General features: G+C 41.0%; 1 protein-coding gene across 1 annotated transcript in view; it reads left to right on the forward strand.

Annotated features, from left to right (window-relative positions):
* Positions 1-27,097, forward strand: part of pkd1a (polycystic kidney disease 1a) — a 77,486-nt gene that overhangs the window by 4,123 nt on the left and 46,266 nt on the right. Inside the window, 13 exon segments of the mRNA XM_034239143.1 lie at positions 13,272-13,343; positions 13,437-13,505; positions 14,604-14,675; positions 16,232-16,395; positions 16,707-16,957; positions 17,361-17,621; positions 17,724-17,898; positions 18,903-19,080; positions 22,198-22,352; positions 23,724-23,845; positions 23,925-24,075; positions 25,530-25,792; positions 26,461-26,835. Of these exon segments, the coding sequence (XP_034095034.1) occupies positions 13,272-13,343; positions 13,437-13,505; positions 14,604-14,675; positions 16,232-16,395; positions 16,707-16,957; positions 17,361-17,621; positions 17,724-17,898; positions 18,903-19,080; positions 22,198-22,352; positions 23,724-23,845; positions 23,925-24,075; positions 25,530-25,792; positions 26,461-26,835 (2,308 nt within the window).

Raw genomic sequence — 27,097 nt, forward strand, 5'->3', positions numbered from 1 at the left:
TGTCGATGTTAGCATACTGACATGCCTAACACTGCTCGGACGTTGCATTGGATGCAGCTTGTGCTAGCAGTATGTTACTTTTTTAATGCTAGCATTGGTTGCCACCAGTTGATGTTTTTGGCCACTTCATTTAACCTGTACAGCATCTTAACATACTAGCACTTTAGTGTGTACCATGCTAACACTGGCTTGTAAGCACACTATTATTTGATATGCCCTTGTTAATGTTACCAATTAACCTGGGATTTTTGGTTGGAAGTTGCTGTAGCCATGCTGTTGGAAGGGCTATAAAGAAATGTGTACACCACTTTGAAGTTGGTCAATATTTCCCCATGTCTTGTGTTGTATGCTGTTTCTACATACATTTTTTTTCCATTCGATGGTCGGGAGTGGAAAAAGCAGTTGCACTGTTTACAGATGAGTTTAGAAGTACTGTATGTAGGGAGAGTCTTATCTGGTTTCTTAACAAAAAAAATGTGTTTGTTAAGTGTACCCTTTCCCTGGTCAGGAGGGTTGTGTGGCGTCCCCATGGCACTGAGATGCACAAAGACACACTTCAGGGGTGGAGATCCTATTTTGAGACAAGTCTAGTTACAGGGAGCAACTTTGGCTTTCGCAGTCTTGAGGCTTCGCAGCTGTCAAAGAGACAAGACTCAATCTCAAATTCCCCCACTTTTCTGTGGGTTTTCTATCTCTGCTTCTATCATCCATATAACCATCTAAACACCAGATATACACATACCTGCTTTAATGAAGTGGGAAAGGAAAGATTGAATCTAGTGGCCATATGTGAGGAAGAATTTGTTGTGTTACCATGGCAATTGTAACCAATGACATCACCCGCAGAAGCACAGACATTCCGAGGGGAAGAAACAGGGAGTGAAGAAGAAGACGAGGCGGCTCCCATGCTTTCCAACCTCTGTGTGTGTGTGTGTGTGTGTGTGTGTGTGTGTGTGTGTGTGTGTGTGTCCATGAACTAAATAATGTTTAACTGCTGGTAACAGAAATGTCTTGGTTCATTATTAACTCATTCAAGCTGTGAGGGTGGTTGTTACACGGTAGACTGAAGAAGGAACTATTTTCGCAAGAAGTCCTGGGTGTGTTTGTGTTTGTCTTGGTCCTTTTCTTAATTCTTTGTAAGTTTGTGGCATGGAAACACTTCCCTCTTCCTCAAACCTTTCATAACATTTGATGGCACAAAATAAGCTGCTTTGTCATAAACCCTCTTGTGCACATCTGGGCATCATTCGCATAGTTGGCTGTAAATCTTCCCGCTGAAGCTCTGCCAGATGTGTTGTGTTGACTGACGAAAAGCCTGAAAAATAAACAGATATACAGACTGGAAACTCACTGGGTAACAGTTGTTTTGTGCCAGAAACTGAAAACATCAGAGTATTTCTTTCTTTGAGTTTATGGTTTCCACATCCGTTCTCTTATGAAATTACACATCAGGTAGGAGTTATTTTTAAACAAGGTTTAACACCGAGTAATTGACGCTTAGATTAGCACATGAAATGTTCAGCGAAATAAATTACATTACTCATCAACTGAAATGTAATAGATAGGATAGCTGATCTTAAACTGAAAAAATACAATTTCCTTTGAAATAACTCTCCATTTAAAACATTTGGTGTGGACTGTCTGTAACACACTTTGTAGTTTGCCCATTGCCAAAAAACAGCAGCTGTGTCTCAAAGCTAGCATTAATTCTGTGTCAGTGCATTCAGTGACGTTATATGGTTTTAAAAGATGCATACAGGTGTAATAGGGAGGTGTGTGGCGCAGTGGGTTGTGTGTATGTGTTCAGGGGTTCAAACCCCACTGCAGTCAGCATGTCGTTGTGTCCCTGGGCAAGACACTTCACCCCAAATTGCTCCTGTGGGGATTGTCCACAGTATGTAAGTCGCTTTGGATAAAAAGCGTCTAACAAGTAACATGTAATGTAATGTAATAGTGCCGCACTGTTGATGATTTATTTTGCTTTCATCGTCAACATTCATTGATCCGTGCACAAGGTGATTGAATTGTGTATAGTTTGGTGATAAAACCATCGTTTTATTATATGTCTTTAATCTGTTCAACCCTGAGCCTGTTTTTCAGGTCTCAGGCTCGAAAATGACCATATCTTCCCTTCTAAAAGGGGTAAATTAATAATCTTTTTTCTCAAAGTAATGATAAACCTGTGAGTTGGATGTAGAAAAGTCAGAATCAATATAGATGTTTTTTATTTTAAAGAAAATTCAGATTGAACATAGTAAAAAACCCAGTGGGGGCCCCAGTGCTTAAGAGGGGAGTTGCAGCCATAGGTAGACTTTGACAGCATCACAACAATTGGCTTTGGAGGTAAAAGCTACACCTATAATATGCTAATTAGAGGCTGTTGGAAGAGTGTGGAGAAGGAAATAAAGGAGAATGAATAAAAGTAATTGCAGTCTTCCTGATTTAACGTACGCAGAGCTTCATTAGAATCCATTGAAAGTGAGAAAATGCAAGCTGAAAAGACACGGTTTACAATTGTCGTCACAAGGTTGAGTGTTTGACTCTAAATAGATTGCTTCTGGGTGGAGTGTCACTTCAAGAAAATACTGGCACTTATGGTGGAAAGATATAAATGGCGCACATGTAGAAAAATACACTAAACATAGCATTCTTTACTGTATACAATAAGATGAAGACCATTGCATAACCAAGTTTCTTTAGGCATATTAATTGTGTTGCTGCTGTATGTACTGTAAGAGTCTTTCTATGCAACAGAGAATACATACAGCAGAGACAAGAGTAAAGTTCAAAACCATGTATTTTGTTGTTTTTGGGTAAAAAGGTGAGCAAATCTGACTCAATAAATGCGTAAATGCCCTCAAAACTATGATTTCCTAATTAAAGGGGCCCTTTGATGCTAATTTTCAGGTTCAGATTTGTACTGTATGGTGTGCCTCTACTGTGACATGTTCTCATGCTTTAATGTTCAAAAAGGTCTTTATTTTTCTCATACTGCCTGTGCTGCAGCACCTCTTTTCACCCTCTGTCTGAAACCAGAGCCCAGTCTCAAGGTTCAAGGTTCTTTATTTGTCATACGAACATAGCTACAGAGTAGTTATGTCGATGACAATCTTAGGTCACAGGCTTCTCCAACAGTGCAACACAATAATACAGAAAAATATAGTGCAAGTAAATATTAAAAAGTAAATACAAAAAGACAAATAGTTTAAAAAAAGTGAAGTAGTGAAATAAGAGTCTATATGCAAGCTATTGGAATGATATATTAGATAAATAGATACATAATTACTAAGTAGCAGATGAATGTTATGGATGTTGTTACAACAGTTTGGTCAACTGCTTAGAGATGTGCCGCACCTTAACCTATCATGTACAATGTGGGTATTGGTGCACTTTAGCCAATAGATGCCTTACTTTGTGATGTCACTATTTTACAGAATTAAAGAAAGTCCAATGGAGGCGTTTCAGGCTGTGTGTGGGTCGGAGAGAAACTCCCTCTGGAGGGAACTTTGGGATTTTAGCCTTAGTAGATCATTTACGAGCACAAAAACCAACAGACTACAGGAAAGGGAAACCCCAAAAAAGCATATTAATGCCCCTTTAAAGTAATTCATTATGGCTGCTTCATTATGGCTGCTTCATTTGACTGTGCTCAATTCAACTAATGCATGTCTTTTAGGCTTTATGGTAATAAGAAAATACCTACATAGGAGATACATATTGCTCAATGACATAAAAGTCATTATATGTTTTCCACCTAATTCCCCTTTGGCTTGGGTTGTGCCACGGAGGGAATATAAATCACACTATGACAGGTGTTCACCGCAGCAGAGGAATCATTTGGATTTTGCTTCAGCTCATAAAGCACTTGACCTTGTTGTCTCCCTCTTCACCTGCAGGAAGAAGTGGAGAGTAATGATTGGATTTTGTTCCCTTCCTTAGATATGAAAACCGAAGGCAAGAGTGACTGTCAGTGTGCGTTTGTGTGTAGTGTGTTCAGAAACACAGTATTTGTTTGTATTCTGCTCACACTGGGCGCAGAGAGTGACAGGCATAAAGATATCTCAGAATAACAGACCGCCTGTATTGTGTTAAGTTTTCATTTAATGTCCACAAAGCATTCGATTGACAATAAAAGCTAATTTTTGCAATTTCCTTTTCAATTGAAGGAATTTTATGTTGTAACCTTGTCACAGCTTAACGATTATTGCAACTGAAACATCATGAGCATGTGGAAATACGGCAAAAGCATCCCCTGATTTGATTCATAACAACCAGAAATCGCACTGTGGTCAGAGTGCATATAGGGAGGAGTGGCACAGACTCACAGTTTGAAGGTCCGAGACAAATCATTCATTTCCATCTGACATTTTTCCTGCCAGCAGCCGACCTCTGAGCTGTCAAGACGGCTAATGATACGCTAGACTCGAGGATGTTGCCGTCTTATTTAACTGCTGACATGCTTCATTATCGTGCACGCTGCTCTTGCTGTTCCACTTGTTGAATCAGTTTATGTGGAGCTTTCCCTCTTTTTACAAACATAGAATACATTGTACTTCAGTGCAGCTGCCATGCAAAACGTTGTGGAGAAAGGATGGAAATAAGCATATTTACTATTTATGTCAGTGTACACAGCAGTGCCTGCAAGATTACAGATGTTTAATCTATCTGAAATGTTAAAATATGACAATTTGCAAAGTCTTATTTCCATAAAGCATGTATGCAGGTTTCAGTAGATGTAGAAGACCTTTTCAGGATGTTTGTATGAATGACCTGGCTAATGCTAAGCATGTCTGCTTAGCATTAGCCAGGTCATTCATACAAACATCCTGAAAATACTTTTAGTTGTTGGCTTTTTTTAATACATTTGAAATGTTTGCTCAAAACATGCTTTGTGAATGTCAATAGCAAAAACTAACATGTTTAAGTAATTTCTTGTAATCTTGTTTAACAAATATATGAGAACATTTCTGAAGAAATACTGCCTTCAAAAATTTGAAAATGGAACAAAACAATCCAATAATTCAAATTTTAAAGATGTGGAAACAAGTGCTATTGCAAAATGTGGCCGTTTCATAAAAGATCAAAATGACTTTACATGTCACTTGTTAGACGCTTTTATCCAAAGCGACTTATAATTAGATAAACTAATCACTAACAGGGTGAATTATTAAGTGTTTTCTAATAGAGTAATGAATGACGGAAAGAGGAAGTGATTTTGCACACAGCCATGGTAAACATACAGAGTAGATGGATACTAGGGCTGCCCTCCACAAAAATGTTTTCTAGTCGACCAATTGTCTTCAATTCAGGCGATTAGTCGACTAATCGTCGCACGTATATGATGTATATAATATATTTATAAATGTCTTCTCTCAAAATAGTTTCAGTTTCAAAGGCTGATAAAGAACTTTATTATAACAGCATGGTAGGCTACGCTGTGATTCACATAGAATATAAAACAACACTGTAATAATGAACCATTGAAATATAAATTCAATGTTACACGTAGAAAGCGTATGAGAGTCAAAGTGCAACTCAAGGACGGAGAGGTCTGCCCGCCAGCGGTATTAACAGCAGAAGCTCCGGTAAGAATTCTTAATGTGTGTGTGTGAACAAGCAGGGAGGACACACACTGAACATTAAGTTCTAGTTTCTATAATTCATATCTGAATTGGCGTCAGAATGATTATATATTATAGTTCTATATGTTGCTAGGCTGCTGCCTGACTGCTGCTGTTTTCCTCCAATTATGAGAAAGAAACACACGTTGTCGGGATGATTAAGCTCCGTGTTTTGTTATGACCGGCGTTCAGAAAGCTGCGCTCCGATGGAGGGAATGTGCAGGCGACTATTTGCCTGCAGGGTTTAAACTCCTAATGAATTATCTTAATGACTTGGCACAGATCTAGATGAAGTGTGAGGATTTCTTCCAGCTGACGTGTCAAAGCACACGCAGCGCACAGTTTTTTTCCTTTTTTATTTCCTTCCACTAATAGACTAATGAAAAATTAGTCGACAAAGATTTTTTTCCGCCGACTTACGTTTAGTCGACTAGTTGGGTGCAGCTCAATGGATAGCATCCAAATGTTAGTATTAGTGACCCTGTTGGCCTGCTGATATTAGCATTAGCTCAAAAGATTGCTGTGCCATTCGTGAAGTTGCAGTCAATCAGAGTTCAACATTTCCCAGTTTCCAACCTCCAACATCAAAGTTTTCTAGTGTATACACATTATTTAAATAACGTATGCTGAATGTGTTCTAAATCAGGTATTATATTCCTCACTTCTTGGAAGCACAGCATAAGTTGATAGAAAGACTCATTTGCATTTCAATTTGTCCCCATTATTAAAATGTGCACATGGATGTGCTGCATTTAAGTGGAACATATTGTCTGCCACTACTATAAAGAAACTACTTAACATTTCATATTCTTTCTTCTGATGACGCCATCCTCTGAAGTCAAAGGACAAAGAAATCCCTTATTTGAAACAGCCTTTTATTAATGTGATCACACAAGATTAGACTTAAGCCAGAGAGCCCCCGGTACCGGGGGCTGCTGTGTTTTCTTTTCAAGAAACTGTGTCTCAGGGCTTCTTAATATTTACAAACCTATTAATGTGTCATACTCACTTAACGGGAAGAAACTCAGCTAACCGACGATACGAACCATTTTTTACCGAAACAAAACACAAGTCTCACAAGAAGTGTCTAAATGAGCCCTGAGCGAAAAAATGCTAACATACTTAGCACAGAACTCTAGGTATAAATACCCTTATTACATATCGGATCTGCACAAACAAGATATCGATTAGCAAGCTGAGATTCCACAGATTATAGGGGTATAAGTATCATCACTGAGCGATCTGAACTCGTGACAGGGCAAGCAAATACAGACATCACAACACAGAGCTTTACGGAGCAAAAACAGGACATTGTCTTACCTTAGCTGTCGTTCTGATCAAAAGTTGTGTTCAATGGCATTAAAATGATAAAAACTCTGCTGAAGGTTAATCAATAGGTTAATCCAATGTCAAAGTCTGTGTCACTTTGAAATGATTACTGATAATCCATCATTGAATTATTATGTCAATAACAGAGATTTCATATTAGCTGCTACGATAGCTACGAGAGTGTATGACAGCTTCCGGTTTTGGGCATTCTGGCTACGCATCACTCATTCACCAATGGGTAATGTTTAGATGGATTTTAGGAACTTCCCCTTGATTCTATTGGCTCTAAAGGTTAAAAAGAGGTGTCAATCATCAAAATTGACCGAGGGGGGCCATAGATATGGAAAATGCACCCAAATGATCCCAGAAGTGGTTGTTTCTTTTTCTAAATCTCTCTAAAAAGGTCAAATTTCACTTGTTTTGCATCAATCTTGATACAGGGTACTTATTATATGTTATAGTTTGGATTCCTAAAGCCTTTAGTCTACTATCACATCATTCAAGGGTGGTTTTCACTATAAGTAAGGTTTTTTTTTGGACGGACACTATAATTTACATGTTTTTACTATGTTCAATCTAAATTTACTTTAAAATAAAAAAAAAATCTTACCCATTTTAGAAGTGAAGTTATGGTCATTTGTTCTGGGTATGTCATTTTCTAGCCTGAGACCTGAAAAACAGGCTCGGGGCTTAAAGGAATTATAATTGCGAACAACCTTTAATAAGCCCATATCTTCCAATATGCCATACATACATCCGGCCGAAGTTCAAATGCAGTTTCAAGCCACAGTTTACAATCAAATTATTAGAATTCAAACCGACTGGCGGTCAGGTTAATAAATAATGAAAAACAGAGCATATGCCATGACTGGAATTTAATAAACTTGTGCATAATTTCAGCTCATACAAGACAGAAACCAGGTGTACATATGAATATTTAGAGTAAAGTGAGGGACCAAAAGAAGCCAATATCCATCGTTACTCTAACATTGCAATCAATTTTTTGTAAATGTGATTTTTACGTAGCTGCATTTAAAAATCTTAATGAAAGAGAAATATATGAATGTTACTTTAATCAATCACTTCCCATTTTTGTTTCTGACTTATGTTCCAATGATCGTTTGTTTTGATATTGATGAGAGAGAAATCACTGCAGATGACAGGTGCTTGCATTTCTTTGGTGACACATTAGACAGTGTGTTAAACTGCAGCGGGGGAAGGGGGTCTAAAGTAGTGTCGGAAAAACACTATTAGTAGATGTTTTCACATTTCTGGCATTGCCATTCATTTCAAAATTTCAAAAAAAGAAGGGAATTTCAAACTGGACTTTTGTATTTGATTTTGAGTTATGGGTTTTTGCAGTTAATGTCAATACTGAGTTTGTTATACTGAGTTGAAAATAATAACTAGTTACTTTTTTTTCTTTCTGTCGTTGTCACAAACCAGAAACACTGCGGCCGGAGCCCCATTTCTGTTTCAAGCCCACATTTTATGACTTCAAGAAATGTTGGACTCACACAGTTTCATTTACCAGAAAAAGAGTGAGCAATGAGCTTGAGACAGTGTTACAGCAGTTCTGTTTTTCCTGCATTCATTGACAGCGTGTGTGTGTGTGTGTGTGTGTGTGTGTGTGTGTGTGTGTGTGTGTGTGTGTGTGTGTGTGTGTGTGTGTGTGTGTGTGTGTGTGTGTGTGTGTGTGTGTGTGTGTGTGTGTGTGTGTGTGTGTGTGTGTGTGTGTGTGTGTGTGTGTGTGTGTGTGTGTGTGTGTGTGTGTGTGTGTGTGTGTGTGTGTGTGTGTGTGTGTGTGTGTGTGTGTGTGTGTGTGTGTGTGTGTGTGTGTGTGTGTGTGTGTGTGTGTGTGTGTGTGTGTGTGTGTGTGTGTGTGTGTGTGTGTGTGTGTGTGGTGTGTGTGTGTGTGTGTGTGTGTGTGTGTGGTGGGTCTGTGTCTGTGTCTGTGTGCGCTTTACTTTGAGTGAGTGTGTTAAACCGCTGCACACAGCTGCCCTTCACTTGCCAGCTGGACACCCGACGACCCAGGCAGCAGCAGCTGGAAAAATGGACAGAATGTTCTAAAGAGTAGAGTGTTTGTGACCCAGTCAGAGTCCAAGAAGCAAAACGTTTTTTTAGACTAAACCTGTTCATTTAACATCCCAGACTCCTCGTTCTCCTGATTTCATGCTCCCTCTCTTCGTGCAGTATAGGGAAAGTAAGCCCTTACTTGTGACCCATGCTGGCAGCTCTCACATTAAGCAGAGTGGAGGCAGTATGACAGGCGCCCAAGGGACACGCAGCTCACAGTAGGGGCGATTGTTCTCCATACCTGGCATCACTGCTAGTCTCCCACTTCATCGTCTGCTTACCTTTACCACCTGCCTTCTCCCTCATCCATCTCATTTCATCCAGCATTCCCTCCCGTCAGACTGTCTGCCCAACATTTGAACATAAACAAAGTAGCAGAGGGAGGAAAATAAAGGGAGAAAGAAATTGTGAGAAGTGACTGGGGGAGGGAGGGAGGAATCAGGCAGGGATGCTGAGGGGGATGAAAGCGACCGCAGAGCAGTCTGTGTTTAGTGGGTTAGTGGAGCGCTGGCCTTCACTTACGGGGACTTGGACCACTTGGCCACCGCCATGCAGCAGATACCGGTCCGTCCCACCATCAGACCTACATCACAGTTTTCTTCGCCAAACAAATTTTTGTGCAGAAGAAAGTCCAGCAGATATCAATCTACTTCAGTGGCTTTCTTTTGTCTTTTTCATTTCCTCCATCCCACCTCAGATTGATTTGTTCCTCTCCAGAGCTCATACCCACTCCGTGTGTGTGTGTGTGTGTGTGTGTGTGTGTGTGTGTGTGTGTGTGTGTGTGTGTGTGTGTGTGTGTGTGTGTGTGTGTGTGTGTGTGTGTGTGTGTGTGTGTGTGTGTGTGTGTGTGTGTGTGTGTGTGTGTGTGTGTGTGTGTGTGTGTGTGTGTGTGTGTGTGTGTGTGTGTGTGTGTGTGTGTGTGTGTGTGTGTGTGTGTGTGTGTGTGTGTGTGTGTGTGTGTGTGTGTGTGTGTGTGTGTGTGTGTGTGTGTGTGTGTGTGTGTGTGTGTGTGTGTGTGTGTGTGTGTGTGTGTGTTCTTATCCTCCAGCTCAGAATAAGTGGCACCAGACAGGCCTTATAAGGAGTGGTTAGATCATTGGCCACACCGTTAGTAAAACAGAACCATATGTGTGCTGTGCGTGTGCGTAAGTAAAACCATGTGTGTCCAGAGGTAGCTGAGAGAACGGGAGCCTGTTGCTAATAGTCATTGTGAAGGTCACATTATATGGTCATGTTAAACACACACACACACACAAACACACTTCCTCTACCTAATCTCCTTTTGTGTATGCAGCGAATCCTACAAGTTCATATTTTCTGCATAAATTGCATAATAGTTTTACACACACACACACACACACACACACACAACTTGCCTAAATGTAGAGAGCATCACATACTGCGAGGTGTCAGCCTAATGTGTGAATGATCAGCTTGTGGGCGGAGCGTCTCAATGTTGTCCTGTTTCATCTGCTGATGGGTTTAGCAGAGGAGATCTCTCTCCCTCTTCTCCTTCTCTTTCCCTCTCTCTCCCTCTCTCTCCCTCTCTCTCCCTCTCTGTCTCCATCTTTCTTACACAGCGTGTCTGGAATGTACAGATGTTTCCTTTTGGGAATGGGCGTCCTGCTCTGTTCACACACACACATAGAAAGACAGAGAGTGAGGAGAAAGGGGCGTACATTCCCATACACTCAACACATTTTCCTGTTTTAGACTTTGATTTTTAATCGTTGCTGTGAAATTAGCTGAACACACTCCAGGCTGGTGTTTTCTTGTCGCCTCTTGCTTCTTGTCTCCTTGTTCTTTCTTCTCTCACTTTTGTCTCGTCCTAAAGTGCAGCTGAGGCTTTCCTGCGAAGGCACACAGGAGACCGAAGCCACTTAACTAAGCTTGACTCCGTCCTGCTTCCTCTTCTGCTCCCCTTGTCTCCGCAACTCCTGAACTGACTCGGTGATCAGTAGTGTTTACTTTCTATGTACTGAACACACTTTTAACCTTGTGCTTGCACTGCAAAGTATGTGCATGTATACTTGATCTTTTGATCTTGTTCGCACTGGAGCAATAAATCAGCCAGGCTTGTAGTATATTGGCCCATATAAATGTAATGCAGATTTACTGCATTGCCATTGCCTCATAGTTTGGCCGATTAGTAACACAGAATTATTATACAGAAATGCCAAAGATATGTTACATAGCTCCCTATTAGGGAGAATTTGATCTGTATGCATTCCAACTTTAAAATCACTCAATACTAAGGTTGGTCCCAATTTTTCAATAACCAAGGATTCTTGGCTCAAATAATAGCAGTATATCAGCATTTACCTATCCATTATTGATATCAGTGTCGGCCTACTATCATGTTTTTTTTTTAAATAACACTTAGTAAATCAAATGTCCATTAACATTAGTAGAAGAAAATATGTACACTTGCAATTTAAAAAATGCATATAAATGTCCTGAAATGGAATTGTTAGTATGCCTCTCCTGCATCTTAATTCTTTTTTCTCATTAAACATATTTCAGCGTTTTTAAAACGAATACGGAACATTTGAGATATTCCTTACTATGTGAAGTACCGTCTGCTGGTTCTCACTGTTCTGCTCATCTTCATTCACTCCCTTTTCTATTGTTGGAAAGACTGTGTGTATTAATGAGGTGCTTTATGTGGGCGTGTGACATTTACATTGTCATTTGCCGTCTTATCTGCCTTCCATTCACATCCTGCCTCACAGGGGTTTATTTCCTACTGAATAATTAAAGTGATCCCCCGTAACTCACAGACCAAAGTAGCCAAAGGAACCCACTAATCTCGTTATTATGACAATATAAATTATTCTCATTGGAGGTTTACAACTTTTGGGAACTATTTTGGGATCTTGATGGTGTAAACAGACAGTGAAATTACTTTTGATTCGTGATCAATGAAGTGTTTTGGACTATCAATACAGCTTCAAAAACCCTTTGTTGTACTCAAATGTCACTACACAAGAAGGTGCAGCGTCATAGTTGTTGATATGTGTTGCATAATGGGAATGTTGTTTGGATGCCTTGGCCTCTGCTTCTTTGATGATGAACAATATAATGTTTTAATTAATCTTTTAGTAGTCCTCCAACTTGGTAAAATAGTGCCCTGTTTAATTCCATTATTTTATTTTGCAACCATCATGACCCCAGTTTGTATTTGGCTGGGGACTATTTTCTGTCACTTGCTCGCAAATACTGTTCGTGCTACTTTATGAGTTAAAAGTAAATATGGACTGAAAATCTTCAAGGTTGGCAATATCAAAGAAAAGTATTTTTTAAGTTAAGTTAAGAAAAAAGGATAGTGATATGTGACATATGTGATAAAGAACAGGTTGCATTGTTGTTGTAGGGCTGTCATGGTTTCTGAGTTACACTACATGATTATTGTGGCCAAAATTAATTACTATAAGAATATTAACAAGATATTTCTAGAGATTAAATAAAATATGTATTAATGCTATCAGTAAATATCAACTTTAACTTTACATATTGTGTTTTTTGTTTCTTCTTTGTCAAAACAACTCAAAATAGTGTTGGCAGTGGAGAGGAATTCTCCAACCATCACTGCACAACAAGAAATGATTTTGTAGTTTAATTAATAACTTAATAATTTATTAAAAGGGGCTGGATTATTTAATCATGTACATTATAAAACTATCAATATTCAATTGTTTTATAAGCTATCGTCAGTACAGGTATACACCCCTTGTTCATAGTATTGTGTCCTCCAGCATTTGTACTGTACATTTTATTTAGGGTGTATGTTATCTTCGATAAAGATGAACCTTTATTGATCCCATAGGGGAAATTGAGTTTTCCACTCTGTATACACAGTGTAGATACATATATATACACTGTGTTTAGTGGGTTATATCTACACCGTATATGTTTAACACACACACAGTACAGCACAAATACACACATGTGTTGGAATACATGTACAGTATATGCATTATAGAAGTGGCACCTTTCCAGTCCACGCTCTGTATTTGTTGAGTCTGATTGGGAATTGAACCGCCAACCCTTCGGTTAGTCCCTACAGACGGAGCTACTGTTGCATGTTTCTCTTTGGAATTTTAAAATGTAATTTCCCAGCACATGCACAGCCACAGTTAAATAAATGGTGTCGCCTGAAGATGATTGTGTGATTTTGTGTGCCTGCAATCATCTTGCCCTGTCATGCATTTTAAATGTGGACATGTCGGTTTGTTCCCGCAGAGACCTTTCCAGGAACCACATCTCCTCCCTTGATACCAGCCTGCTAGATCGTCTCACTGGCCTCCGAGAGCTGTGAGTATGCAAGGCAGTTAAATATTCATATACAGTTTTGACCCATCTATCTGAATCTCTCTTGATATATGTAACTATATATATATCTTTTAGGTATCTCCAAGGAAACAGGATCAATGTTCTCCCGAGGGGAGTATTCTGCTGCGGACCGCTGTCAATCCTGTGAGTACAATGTCAAGAACAGATGAGGACCTTTGCAAACCCAAGGTCGAGAGTAGAGGAGGATGAGGAAGATGAAAACAAAAAAATAGTAGGGAGAAAGGTCTGGATTTAAATAGGCAGAAATCCATGGAGCAAGCTATCTGGACCGGAGAGCAATCACACAAAACACACACACACTGTATACTGTATACTACAAACACACATACCCACACACACACATACCAATCAAGGCACGATTAAGTTCAATTACAGCTAACTGCTCCAGGCTCCTACTACCTCCTTCCACCCCCCGCCCCATTTCTCCCTCTCCCTCCAACCATTACCTTATTTCTTCTACCCACTGAATGGCCATTTAAGTGTGTGTGTGTGTGTGTGTGTGTGTGTGTGTGTGTGTGTGTGTGTGTGTGTGTGTGTGTGTGTGTGGTGTGTGTGTGTGTGTGTGTGTGTGTGGTGTGTGTGTGGTGTGTGTTGTGTGTGTGTGTGTGTGTGTGTGTGTGTTGTGTGTGTGTGTGTGTGTGGTGTGTGTGTGTGTGTGTGTGTGTGTGTGTGTGTGTGTGTGTGTGTGTGTGTGTGTGTGTGTGTGTGTGTGTGTGTGTGTGTGTGTGTGTGTGTGTGTGTGTGTGTGTGTGTGTGTGTGTGTAGAGAGGAGTGGTGGTTTCCATCAGTTCCTTCCAAAACCGCCACACAACGGCCCTATTATGTAGCCTACTGGATAGAGAAGAGAGGGAGGGAGTTAAGAAAGAGAGTAGTATGGAAACAAAGCGGAAAGAAACAAGTCTAACTCTTACTCAGCACTTCAGTTGTTTTGGATATAGTTAATTTGGCGTTATATATCTGATGCAGTTTTTATGAAGAAGATGTGAAAATGCCCTCTACATTGATCAACACATGTTGTGTGATTGCAACAATCAGAGAATAACATAGAAGAATCAGCTTCACATCTCCAATCATCCAATAACCCTATTTCTGTTGTCAATAACAGACACCACCACACAACAATTATGTATCACATAATGACAGTACCATATGAATTGCCACCAATCAGAAATTCAATAAAAGACTTGTTTGAATATGAATTCTGCTTTGTGTGTTCTGCAGCGATTTGAGCAACAATGTCATCCCCACCATAGAAGAAAGAATATGTGACAACCTTTGCAACTTAACTCAAATGTAAGTAATCACAGTTACTTCTTTCTTTCTTTCTCTGTATCTCTTTGTCTCTTGTCTTTCCAAAAAACAAAAAAAATCAGATGATCATTCAAATATTATTAGACCCTATTTGTACACCGATGTATTAAAGCATTATGTTACAAACGCCTCTGATCACACATGCTTAGATAAGCAGCATGTTTCCAGTTACCTCGCCTACGCTCAAGATGAATGAAGCTTTATTTCAGACTGCAGTGGGAGTCTGAAATAAGTGTCCTTCACTGCAAACATCGCTGCTACAACCCGTTGCTGCAGATACACGCTTTACAACATCAGGAAGATACGTCCCCAGCTGACTCAGAAAGCGACTCAGGTTCTGGTCCAGGCTCTCGTCATCTCACGCCTAGACTACTGCAACTCCCTCCTGGCTGGTCTACCTGCATGTGCCATCCGACCTCTGCAGCTCATCCAGAATGCAGCGGCTCGTCTGGTCTTCAACCTTCCTAAATTCTCCCACACCACTCCGCTCCTCCGCTCCCTTCACTGGCTTCCGGTAACTGCTAGAATCCACTTCAAGACACTGGTACTTGCTTACCATGCTGCGAATGGATCTGGCCCTTCCTACATCCAGGACATGGTTTAAACCGTACACCCCAGCGCGTGCACTACGCTCTGCATCAGCCAAACGACTCGTTGCGCCCTCGCTGCGAAGGGGACCCAAGTTCCCATCGGCGAAAACACGTGGGGTTTGCTGTCCTGGCTCCAAGATGGTGGAATGAGCTCCCCATTGACATCAGGACGGCAGATAGCTTGCACATCTTCCGGCGCAAACTGAAAACTCATCTCTTTCGACTCCACTTCGAGCGTTAGAACTATTAACGAAGCACTTTTATACTAATAAAGGACTGGCTTACCTAAAGCCAGTTGAGTAGCACTTGAAATGTTTGGCTCTATGAAACCTGATGTACTTATATGATTCTGTTTTCTTCAAGGTTGTGTCTTCCTGGTCGAATGTACTTATTGTAAGTCGCTTTGGATAAAAGCGTCAGCTAAATGCAATGTAATGTAATGTAATGGAGTAGTAATTATTCCTAGAAGAGACATACGTTTTCTTTTTGTGCACATTTTTCTTCAGCACAGTTAAATGTAGTAGTCGGTAATAATAATAATAATACATTTCATTTCCAAGCGACTTATATCATCGTTTTTTTCTTGAAAGCTTTTTCTCTCCCACTTCCATCTATTGCTCCATGTATTTCCCCTGCTTTTTTCCTTTTTTAAGTTGTTACGAGTTAAGACCAGCGCATTTTCTGTGGTTATGCTAACACTAGCATATAACTTTTATGACCAATTGTGGAAAATCCCACTGCCTAATTAGTTAGCTAATTGCATTAGAAGACTCCAAATGTTCTACCATAGTTGTTGTAGCTTATTAAAAATTAATTTGAAATAATGGATTCCAGCTTTATTGCTCCTTTTTTTTACCATGAGCCCATACCATACAATTTGATTAACATGTAAACATCTCATGTTTCCCCATGAATGATCCCCTTCCTCCCTGTCCTCCTCTCCCCCAGTGACCTGAGCAGTAACCCCTTTGATTGTGACTGTAAGCTGTTTCGGCTGGTTAGCTGGCTCCAGGAGAAAGGGGTGCGGGTTCGACGCCCGGACGCCATGCTCTGCAACCATCCTCCTGAGCTGCGACACCGACCCCTGCTCAACGTCAGCCTGCTCACCTGTGGTACGAAGCACGTTGCAGAGATGCTACATTAATATACCTACAATAAAGTCACACAAGGAAAGAAAGTACAAAATAAATCCTTGCAAATGCTAATTCATTTGACATTTTCGGCTTTTTTTGTTTAAATCAAATCCAAATGATTGTAATCATATTACGCAATCTTTGTGGTGAGAAATACCGACATCAGAGGATTAAACTTCTCATTAGTTGAGCTCTTTGATAGTTGTTTGCTGGTTTGGACAGATTATAATTGATCATAAGACAAAATATATTTTCACTGTGTTGTCTGAAAACCTTTCCTTCTCCTCCAGGTCTGAACTATGCAGGTTGTCTTGAGGACAGCAGCAGTGGAGGAGGGGGACGGAGCGAGCTTGTTATCTTCTCTTCCTCCACACCCGGAAACTTCACGCGTAAACAGTGTAACAGTGTGTGTTTTGCTGCATCCCACCTCTACGGGGGCTTGGGGGCGAGGAACGAGTGCCTCTGCAGCACGAACTCGGAGCCGAACTTGATCAGCGAGTCTCAGTGTTCTGCCGCCTGTACAAACCACCATGTAATGAAGGTATGCAGCACACAAAGAGTTATGATTAAACTCTGAGGAAGTGTAGTTCCCTCCTCTTGCTTTGTTTCTTCTTCTGTAAACACACCATTCAGGATTTCCTCTACCCCTTCCTTTAATCAACCAACAACTTCCTTCTGGGGCTTGAATGACTTCCCTTCATCCACAGATTCAGTTTCTTGTGGCGCTTGACTGTATAGAGCCACTCAAGTTATCCACAATTCTAAATTGGAGATAAAGATTCGTTTTTTTAAATCAGAGCAGATTATTTGTTGTATTAAGTTTTAATTTAAAACCATAAAAATAATAAAACCATAGACTTCTGAACATTTAAAATAATTGACTCTCAATGAATCATATTAACACAAAGACCTCCTCTTCCTCACATGGTTTCCTCTCTGTGCAGGAATGCGGGTGGGCTCAGGCTCATGACGTGTTTGCGGTGGCCTTCACCGTCTCACTGAACTTTCTCTCACTGCAAAGCGTGCACGACCACATCAGTTTCTCCGCTACGTCCTCTGTCACTCCAGTGATGCTAACCTGGGACTTTGGTGACCATTCTCCTCGGGTCAACCAAGCAGGAACAGAGGTCACAGCAGCAACTCACAAATACGGACTTCCAGGACAATATTCGATCAGTTTGACGGCCTCGGCTGGACACAAGGAGGTGAGAGAGAAAGGATATCAAAGAACAGCTATTTTTATGTTTTTTAAACCTTGTTGTCAACATGTATTTTAATACCTTCTGTTTTATGTTTACGTTTTTGAGGTCTTTCCACAAGGAGAAGTGACCGTGACCGTGACACTTCCTCCCAAGCTGGAGCTGCGCTGTCCTCCTCTGGCTGTGGCCAATAAGAGCCTAGAGTTCACACTTGTCAGCTGGGGGGCTGTCAGCATGGATGTGGACTGGAAGATTTCCAAGGATGGTGTCCAAGTTGCCAAAGGTAGAATACAGTAGCTCTGTGGGTCTTCATCGGTTTTATGTGGAAAAATAACATGATTGAAAACAGGATAAATGTCTTGTAAAAAACATTCAAGAGTTATATAGACACAAAAACACACTCACAATACACAGACAACCTACCCCCCTTAATTCATCTCCCAGAACCCCTCCTTCATACCCTCTCATCCTTGCGATAAGATTTCCTGGATTTTGCTGATTTATCTAAATATTAAATACGATCTGTGTGCCACAAAGAAGCAGACTAACTTTAGCAGAAAGAGACAGACCCAGAAAGCACAAGGCAATATATTCACTTATGTGAGTAACTTGAGGAGAACATTTTGGAATAGGAAAGGCAAAACATGTTGCAGTCCGGCTGTGACTATTTGTGTCCTTGTATCTGAGTAAGGCCACTCTCTTAAGTGTTTTTTTTTTTTTCATCTTCTGTTCATTTATCATGTTTTTGTTCTGTCTCCTAGTCTAGTCTGTGTTTGCCAAAGATTTTTCGAAGCTCAAGCCCAGTCCATTTCAAGGTTTTATCAAAAATTGAACACTATAAAGAAGACATGCACTATACAGCCCATGTTTTCCCACCCAAATTAATCACTTTCATACATTTTAATAATAAGATCATTATGGAAATAGAGATGCATTCCTAGAGGAAAAGGTCACATTAATGACAGTTTGACAATAAACATTCAGTGCAAAATTAATAACCTAGTGAAACATATGTGAACGTAGTATTTTAACTTCTAATGATCTTGACTAATGCGTTGTACAGTACACATGTATACAATGTAATATTAATCTGTACCACAAGGTTAAAGCAGGAATTTATTCCTATTTTTTATATCTTTAAAAAATCGTAATAGGGTTAGGATAGAATAGAATTCGAGTTTTTGAAGATATTCTCTTTAGCAATAAAACAATGATTCTGTTTTGTTCTGTGATGTTTCCTGTGGGACCTCAAAGATCTGGGAAATCATGTTTTCTGTCCTTTTCCAGCCTCCCCTCATTGCTCAAAGGATGGGAAGTACCACGCCGAGTCCTCACGCTGTTTCCAGATCGTTCCAGAGGAGTTGAGCTGGACAGATGCGCGACAGCAGTGTTCAGACCGCGGCGGGGACCTGGCCTCGGCCCGACTCGACGCGCTGCGTACCCTTCTGTCGCCCAAAGTCCCACAGTGAGTTTTTCTGTCTGATGTCCTTCAGAAATAGTCTCTCACCATTTCTATCAGTTTTTTCTGCACTAGTTCCGTCAGGTACTGTACAGAGAACCTGCCAGCTCTGCAACACAAAGTGTCATCCCCGACCATTTCAATATTCCTCACCATGTTACTGTTCGCAGCAGAATCGATAGATCGCTGTGTATACTTAGCCAACTTTCAGTTTTTGTAGTTGTACAAAAACACATCAATTGCAAGGTTTGAATTAACATTTTAGCTTTTTCTTCTCCTGTCAGTTTGTGAATGTTTTTCTGTTGAAAGTGTCTCTTTGTGTTTGTATGTGTGCTTCAACGGCAGTAATTTTTTTAATACTTGCTTTTTTTACAAGCTTCATGCCTTGAAGCTGTCCTTGTTATCTTTTACATTGACTCATTAATGTGTTTTGTTTCCTGGCTGCCTTAAATACTTTCATTGTTGTTTTTTCCCACATAGTATAACTAAATACAGATGAGAAGTGATAGTGACCTCAGGATTAGTCATGTTGTTTCTACAAAAATAGCATTGCCTGTTTACTTTCTCTACTTTACTTCATGTGTGCTATGGATTTGTCTTTTGTCCATAAAAAAAATGTCTGGGCTTGTGCTGTTCTGAAGGCCCCGAGTTCTGGTGTTTAGGTCGTAGAGGGTCGTGAAAAAACACATCTGTAAAAGCACAGCTGCATTGTAACTCTAACACCAGGGAGGAGGAGTTCACTGTGTGTGTGTGTGTGTGTGTGTGTGTGTGTGGTGTGTGTGTGTGTGTGTGTGTGTGTGTGTGTGTGTGTGTGTGTGTGTGTGTGTGTGTGTGTGTGTGTGTGTGTGTGTGTGTGTGTGTGGTGTGTGTGTGTGTGTGTGGGTGTGTGTGTGTGTGTGTGTGTGTGTGTGTGTGTGTGTGTGTGTGTGTGTGTGTGGTGTGTGTGTGTGTGTGTGTGTGTGTGTGTGTGTGTGTGTGTGTGTGTGTGTGTGTGTGTGTGTGTGTGTGTGTGTGGTGTAGTGTGTGTGTGTGTGTGTGTGTGTGTGTGTGTGTGTGTGTGTGTGTGTGTGTGTGTGTGTGTGTGTGTGTGTGTGTGTGTGTGTGTGTGTGTGTGTGTGTGTGTGTGTGTGTGTGGAAAAAACCTGCTGCAGATGGAGCTTGTTCCTCCTCCGCTCATGTGTTCCTCCACCCCCTCACTTATATAAGAAGGCCTGTTAAAAAAAAAATAGATATAGAGAGGCTGATCCAAAAAAATAAGAAGACTGGGAAGGAAATTGCTTTTATCCGGGTGGATTTCTGGACATGTCAGAAAAAAGTACAGCATCAAACAACATTTTTTAGATGTTTCATTTCCTTGAGTGTGCCTTCATACAGCACCTTTTCTTTTGGAGGGAAGATAATGTTGCTTTCTATTAACATTGTAAAACTGACAGAAGGCGTGCGAAGAAAATGTGCGGTCCATTAGCGCAGTGGTTCCCAACCTGGGTGGGTTCGATCGCAAAGATCGCAGGGGGGGCGCCAGGCCTCAGATGATTTGAGGCCAAATATCATATTTAGACTTTCTTTTTTTTTTTTTTTTTACATATAATTGTAACTCAATACATGATTGTCACTAAAAGCCTTGTCTCTTCATTACAATACAATATAACAAATAATTGATTAATTGATTTGAATACAAATTCAAGTTAGTAGCTATTAAAGGCATAAAAATACAAAAATGTATAATTTTTTCTTTAATAGAAATGTTTCTTCTGCCCGTAAAGTGTCCAAAACAGGCTTGTCTGGATAAGCGCATTTTTAAAACATAGTCATTGTCCATGCCGGTTTCAGTTGGATTATTTGTCACAGCTCCGATCAGATCGGTCTCCTCCATTTTGATTATTTACGACTTTTGAATCCACATATAAAAAACGGCAAAATCCGGCTTACTTTGAGCATGTGTTTTAAACAGTTTAATCCCTTTGTGAATTGTTTCCACTTGCGCCGTCCTTTAATTTCTTCATACAGCGGGAATCCAAATGAATGAATCCTGAGTCCAATAACCATCAAAGTCACTCCAATAGTGCTCCTTAATTACGCTTTCATCCTCCTTTAACAAAATACTTCACAGTCATCCAGTTTGTGACAGTAGTTGTAGCATTTTTTAGACTTGAGTGTGTGTGTGTGGGGGGGGGGGGGGGGCGGCCCTTCCAACAGGAGTCATTTGGGGGGGCTCTTGGGAAAAAAGGTTGGGAACCACTGCATTAGCGAACTCATTGAATTGAAAAATCCAATGTTTCTTTAGTAATCACAGGGTCACTCAGTATCTGACATCGCCACACTGCTATCCACCCTACTTGGGCAATCAAAGCCCATTATTAGGGTCTGAGACCAGAGGAGCCCAACACTTCACAGGTTTGATAACAATGCAGCCCTCACCACATATAGGTGTATTATTGGGTGTCATCAAATGCCGTTGCCATGGCGACAGATCCCTCGCCATGAAACACGGTCTTCTCATAACTCCATTGAACATGCTCCAAACGGCCCAAAACTTCACAGGTTTGATAACGATGCAGCCCTCAACACATCTAGTCGTATTATAGGGTGTCATCAAATGTCGTTGCCATGGCGACAGATCACTCGCCATCAAGCACAATGTTTATGATACTGCTGTAACTCCTATGTATGTTGTCCGATCGGCCTGAAAATTCCCACATTTGCCAACGGCCGAGTACTCGAGACACCTACGTGACACGTCGACGTGCGGACAACAGCCTGCGGAGTGTCGAAGACCTGCTCAACGCTGCTTGCAGCTTTAATTATTATTGATTTCTGAAGGCAGGCGTCTTTATAACCCTACAATGTCACTCATGGAGCCCACTAATTGATTCTGCTCTTGTAGAAGATGTTTGTTTCCATCTGACATCACTTTCACATTCATAACAAGATGTATGAGATTTTTCATCATTGAGTCTTCAGATATGATCATTTCCTGTAGCTTTTTTGGACATATACTGTATGTGCATCTTTCTGTGTATAATTCAAGTGAAGAGTCAATCTTCCAGCTGTCATCTGCCACTCAACTAGATGTCAAGCTGGCACGGTGTTAATCTGTGTGAAACCTGTCCATTTCTTTCCCAGGGAGCGAGGTGTGGGGCTGGATGTCGAGTCTCCAGCTAAGTTGCGCTGGGTGAACGGCTCCGAGGCCCAGGACGGGTCCCTCGATCAACGTGCTCAGACTAGTTCACACCAATTCAACGCCAAGGGGGCTTATGTTTGCCAGTTTAGCCCCCAAGGTAGGCTGCCAACATTCACACAGACAGACCAAAATACAGGGCATTTGAAAACCGATAGAGTTAAAAAAGCAAACACTTTAAACCTTCCACACTTTCAATTTATGTTCATTAAATTGTGGCTTGAACAAGCGTAGAAGGTAAAAGCATTCAGTATCCTTCATGACAAATCACAAGCTCCTTGAAGCACCTTTTTTTTTTTTTACGAGGGCTCTTGGCATTGATACAAATTGCTTCTTGTGTGAGGAGCATCAAGAGAACGTTCTCCATCATTTTCAGCTTTATGGTGCATCATGATATTTTATAGAAGCATCTCTGTACTTTGAAATGCTGTTTTGTCTTTTGCTACTTAAGGAACAGCAGAAACAATGACCCAACATGAGGATAAATGGTATTTTCTTGTTACCGACAAAGGAATACGACAATATATTCCTAAAAAAAAATATAGGCCTAAGAATTTAAAAACAGTAGTAAATAAACAGGTTTTTGTTAGATGTGCCACCTGGATATCTATACTTGATGTGGATGAAAAATAGAGCCAAATTGATTGTTGAAGCAAAATTGCTGCCATTTTCACGTGTTTACCTCAGCAACGACACTCAACAGTGAGTGGAGAGCCAAATTACTTTTTGTATGTCACCTGTTGTGGAAGTCTGTGAGTAGAAAGCCTTCTGATCCAGTCATTATCTTGAAATAGAAAATGTTGTGTTTCAAAACTGGTGTGTAGGTGTCAAAATGCGTAAAATTGCACATAATGTACCATGTAATGTGGGACGTAGCTCGAGCAGAAGTGAAACTAGATTTCAGTTGGCTCCATGGGAGAAGAAACTTAATGAGACTGAAGTCCTCTTGAGAAATGTAGTGGCAGGTTAAATGTAAAATGCTTCAAAAACTAACTGTGTGTGTGTGTGTGTGTGTGTGTGTGTGTGTGTGTGTGTGGTGTGTGTGTGGTGTGTGTGTGTGTGTGTGTGTGTGTGTGTGTGTGGTGTGTGTGTGTGTGTGTGTGTGTGTGTGTGTGTGTGTGTGTGTGTGTGTGTGTGTGTGTGTGTGTGTGTGTGTGTGTGTGTGTGTGTGTGTGTGTGTGTGTGTGTGTGTGTGTGTGTGTTGTTGTGTGTGTGTGTGTGTGTGTGTGTGTGTGTGTGTGTGCCAGACTGTGGTGTTTCTTGGGTCCAGCGTGCCTTTGATTCTGCCTCTGTGTTTGTCTCAGTCTCCAGCGAGCAGATGCATTGTGCACTGAAGCGTTCTTCCTTTAACATCTTGAACGGTAGTTTTGTTTAGTCTGAGTCATCCGAGGTTTGTGCCCTCTTCACCTTTGTAAATACCTCAACCCTGCCTCGTTTGTTTTCACATGTATTCTCTTTCTGCCTTATACAGTGCGTGTTCCAGATGCAGGGATTTACACTGTTGGCCTGGCTGTGTTTCCCTCCCATAATCCCTTGCACCATGCCCTGCCCGCTACGCTCTCGGCGCCACAGCCTCCCACAGGTGGCATAGAGGTGAGGAGGAACCTCAGCTTGTTTATTCATGTGCGTACCTCAATCCTTCTAATCGTAAAACATCTCTCTTTTTTCTCAGGTGCTGTTGTTCCCGGCTCTGAGCTTTGTTCAGGCAGGCCGTCTGTCCTCCCTGGAGTTTCTCACTCAGCAGCTCAGCTCACAAGTCCAAGTCCGATTCCAGACCTACAGACCTCACTGTCATTACCCCGGCCTGCACCTGCTGCTACCCGGTGAGCCCAACTCTGAAACACACACACCCCGGTAACCTGACACGTAAAATCATCCGCACATCGATGGTGATTTTCAGCAGGTGCCACCTGCTCGGACTCACACCTCCGGTTACACAAATACATTGACACACACACACTTGTCTGAGGTGGTAAGGGAGGTCACTAGGAAAGTAAAGTTTGGATTGAGACAGAAAGTGGGACAAAACAGGAGAAGAGGTAGACAAGATCAATCAAGGTCAGCTGCTACACCGCGTGGCACAATGCACGAAAATCTGAGATGCTTTTTGTGTTGTTTGTTAACGTGTCCGCTGAGACCTAGCAGCGGAGTGGTTCAATAGAGAGAGGACAGACAGAGCGGATGACGGATGTGATAAGCAGAACTCCACAGAGAGGAGGCAACTTGTTAAAGACACGAAAAAATGGTTTCTGTTGTTTTCTTTCATTTGGAATTTGTGAACGCAGCCGCTGACGAGCAGTCAATGGAGATAATGAGATGGATTATTAATGACAGAAAGAAAGTTTACTCTCGCCTTCATCAAGATGGATATCAGCCCAGATTGCCCATTACAATTAAACACACATTCACTTTTACACTTTTTGGTTTGTATTGGAGAGATGAGTATACTCTCTAGATACCATCTGTTTAATCCAGCAATTAATTGTTTTACACTTCACATAATGGTTTGATTAAACGTGACTAAAACTGTAAATCCGCTTTAGATTTACTTTGAATTGAATTCCTTTATTGTCATTGTACAGGTACAACGACATTTGAAAAGCAATCCTGTCAGTGCATAACAAGCAATAAAATAAAACAAAAGTTTATCTATATGAATCCATAAACTTACAAAACATTTTCAGCCATACATACATACAATTTAATAGATGCAGATAAAATCCCAGTGTTTTTCGGTTCATAAATATTTAAAATAGATAAATGTACGAATAAATATGTGTTGATGAGCAATGTGTAGGTCAGTAGCAGTGTGTGCTAGATAAGATTGAGTTCTCTAATTGCTGTCGGGTAAAAACTGTTCTTGAGTCTTTTTGTACGGCTTTTGATGGATCTGTACCGTCTACCAGAGGGCAGAAGAGCAAACAGATTGTGACCAGGGTGGGAGGAGTATCTCCTTAAATAAAACCCTTGTTATTTAACAAAAAATAAATAATGAGTATGAATCCAATAGAATCAATTGAGTATTTCAATTGTTTTGTAACTGTAGTTTTAATTCAAAACATTTCTGAGGAAGGTTTTTTTACTATTCATTGCACTGCATGTATTTGACCAGTTATAGTTAAATTAAATTAAAAGAAAAAGTGTACAAATCCTTATATAATAGTATATATTAATTAATAAATATTGCAGTGGAGGTGAATTTTAAAGACATTTTTATTGTATTTTTAAACTGTGTTTAAGCTTTAATTAAAAGCAAGTGATTCATCTTGTGTCTCAGGCTGTGGAGGTCCGGCGTGTTCCCCAGTGGCCGTCTGCGTCTCCAATGAGACGAGGGGTGACGCCCCCCCCCCCTGCCCCCGATTGGAGCAGTGGTGCCCCTTCCAGCGGCGCTGCCTGTCCCTCGCCAGTCCCTGCCCCCCCTCCTCTTGTCCAAACTGCACCGCATCTCACCGCCTGCCCCCTGGGGCGCTGAGGCCCAGATACACCCTGCAGAATGAGGTGGTCTTCAACCTACTGGCAGGACCAGCTGCACACGTTCAGGTGAGAGGATTTACTTTAGCATCCACATTTTTGGAGGTTTTAATTTCAAGTTGTTTTCAGTTAGATAAGTTCAAAACTGAATTTGTAATTTTCTAGCGCTATGGTATCCCTCTATCGAAAGACAAAGATTGGTAAAGACCTGAAGAAGCATGGAGTCAACTTCTCCCGGTTAGGATTTGTTTAAGTGTTCATCCTTCAGGAATTTTATCTCCAAAATAAAACTAGTAAAAAATAGAAAAAATAAAGCATTTATTAACTTTTTTCTCTGATGCTTTACTGTAAGTGTGGCGCCTGAATTGCTCCGCTTGTTTCTCAGAAAACTTAACATGCAGACCTTGGAGGAATGAAACCTTTCATATAAAAGGTGTATCAAAAATATGTTGTCTTATTGAAGACAGTGAATTATTGAGAACTTAAAGCACGGCCCTGACGCATGCACAGTGGCGACACCATGAAACGGACCCTTACCTTGGTTCAAATGACGCATTCCTGAAAGTTTGAAAAATATTCAGTACATTTGAGATAATGTAAGACTACTCAACAAAAGAATAACATATGTTTAGTCATTTTTAGACATTTTTAATACGAGAAAGTTACATATTTTAAACCGTTAAGGCTTGTGTTGTTCAAGTTCACGCCTACACCCTTCTGATCACTGTTGCTCACAGGTACAAGAGCAGCTGGAGGACCTCTTGGTTTCCCGTGGTGATGTCATCGCCCTGCAGCACGACGCTGGCCCCGCCTCCCTTCTCCGTTGCCAATCTTCCCCACTCTCACTGTGGCAGCAACCTGTCTTAGCCCTCAACCAATCAGAGTGGTTCTGGATCAACAACACCGGACGGTCACCAGGCACCTCAGCCGAGGGCGACCCTCTGCCGGACCCTGAGCTGGATGTGAGGGCGCTGGTGGAGGACGGAGAGGGGGGCTGGTTGGAGGAGGTGGTCTGCCCCGTCAGAGTGCTCTCTGTGGGACACAGTGAGACCCAGCTGCAGGGAGCACAGCTGTCCGCAGGTCTCCCTCAGCCCGGACTCTACAGCCTGCTGGTGAGACATCAAAGCTCTATGTCAAACCCCAGCATGTATTAGGCAGATTTTTTACACATTAAAATAAAACATTTTAAGCTTTACAAAAATGTTTGCATGTTTGCCTAACCCTAACCCTACTGCAAACTTATACATTTTTTATCACATCTTCATCAAAATAAAAATCTAATATAACACAGAACACAACAGCTCAGACGTGGCATGACAAGTAATGTGCATAGGCAAGGCAAGGCAAGTTTATTTATATAACACAATTCAAGGT

This window comes from Gymnodraco acuticeps, unplaced genomic scaffold, assembly GCF_902827175.1.
Source record: "Gymnodraco acuticeps unplaced genomic scaffold, fGymAcu1.1, whole genome shotgun sequence".
Lineage (NCBI taxonomy): Eukaryota > Metazoa > Chordata > Actinopteri > Perciformes > Bathydraconidae > Gymnodraco > Gymnodraco acuticeps.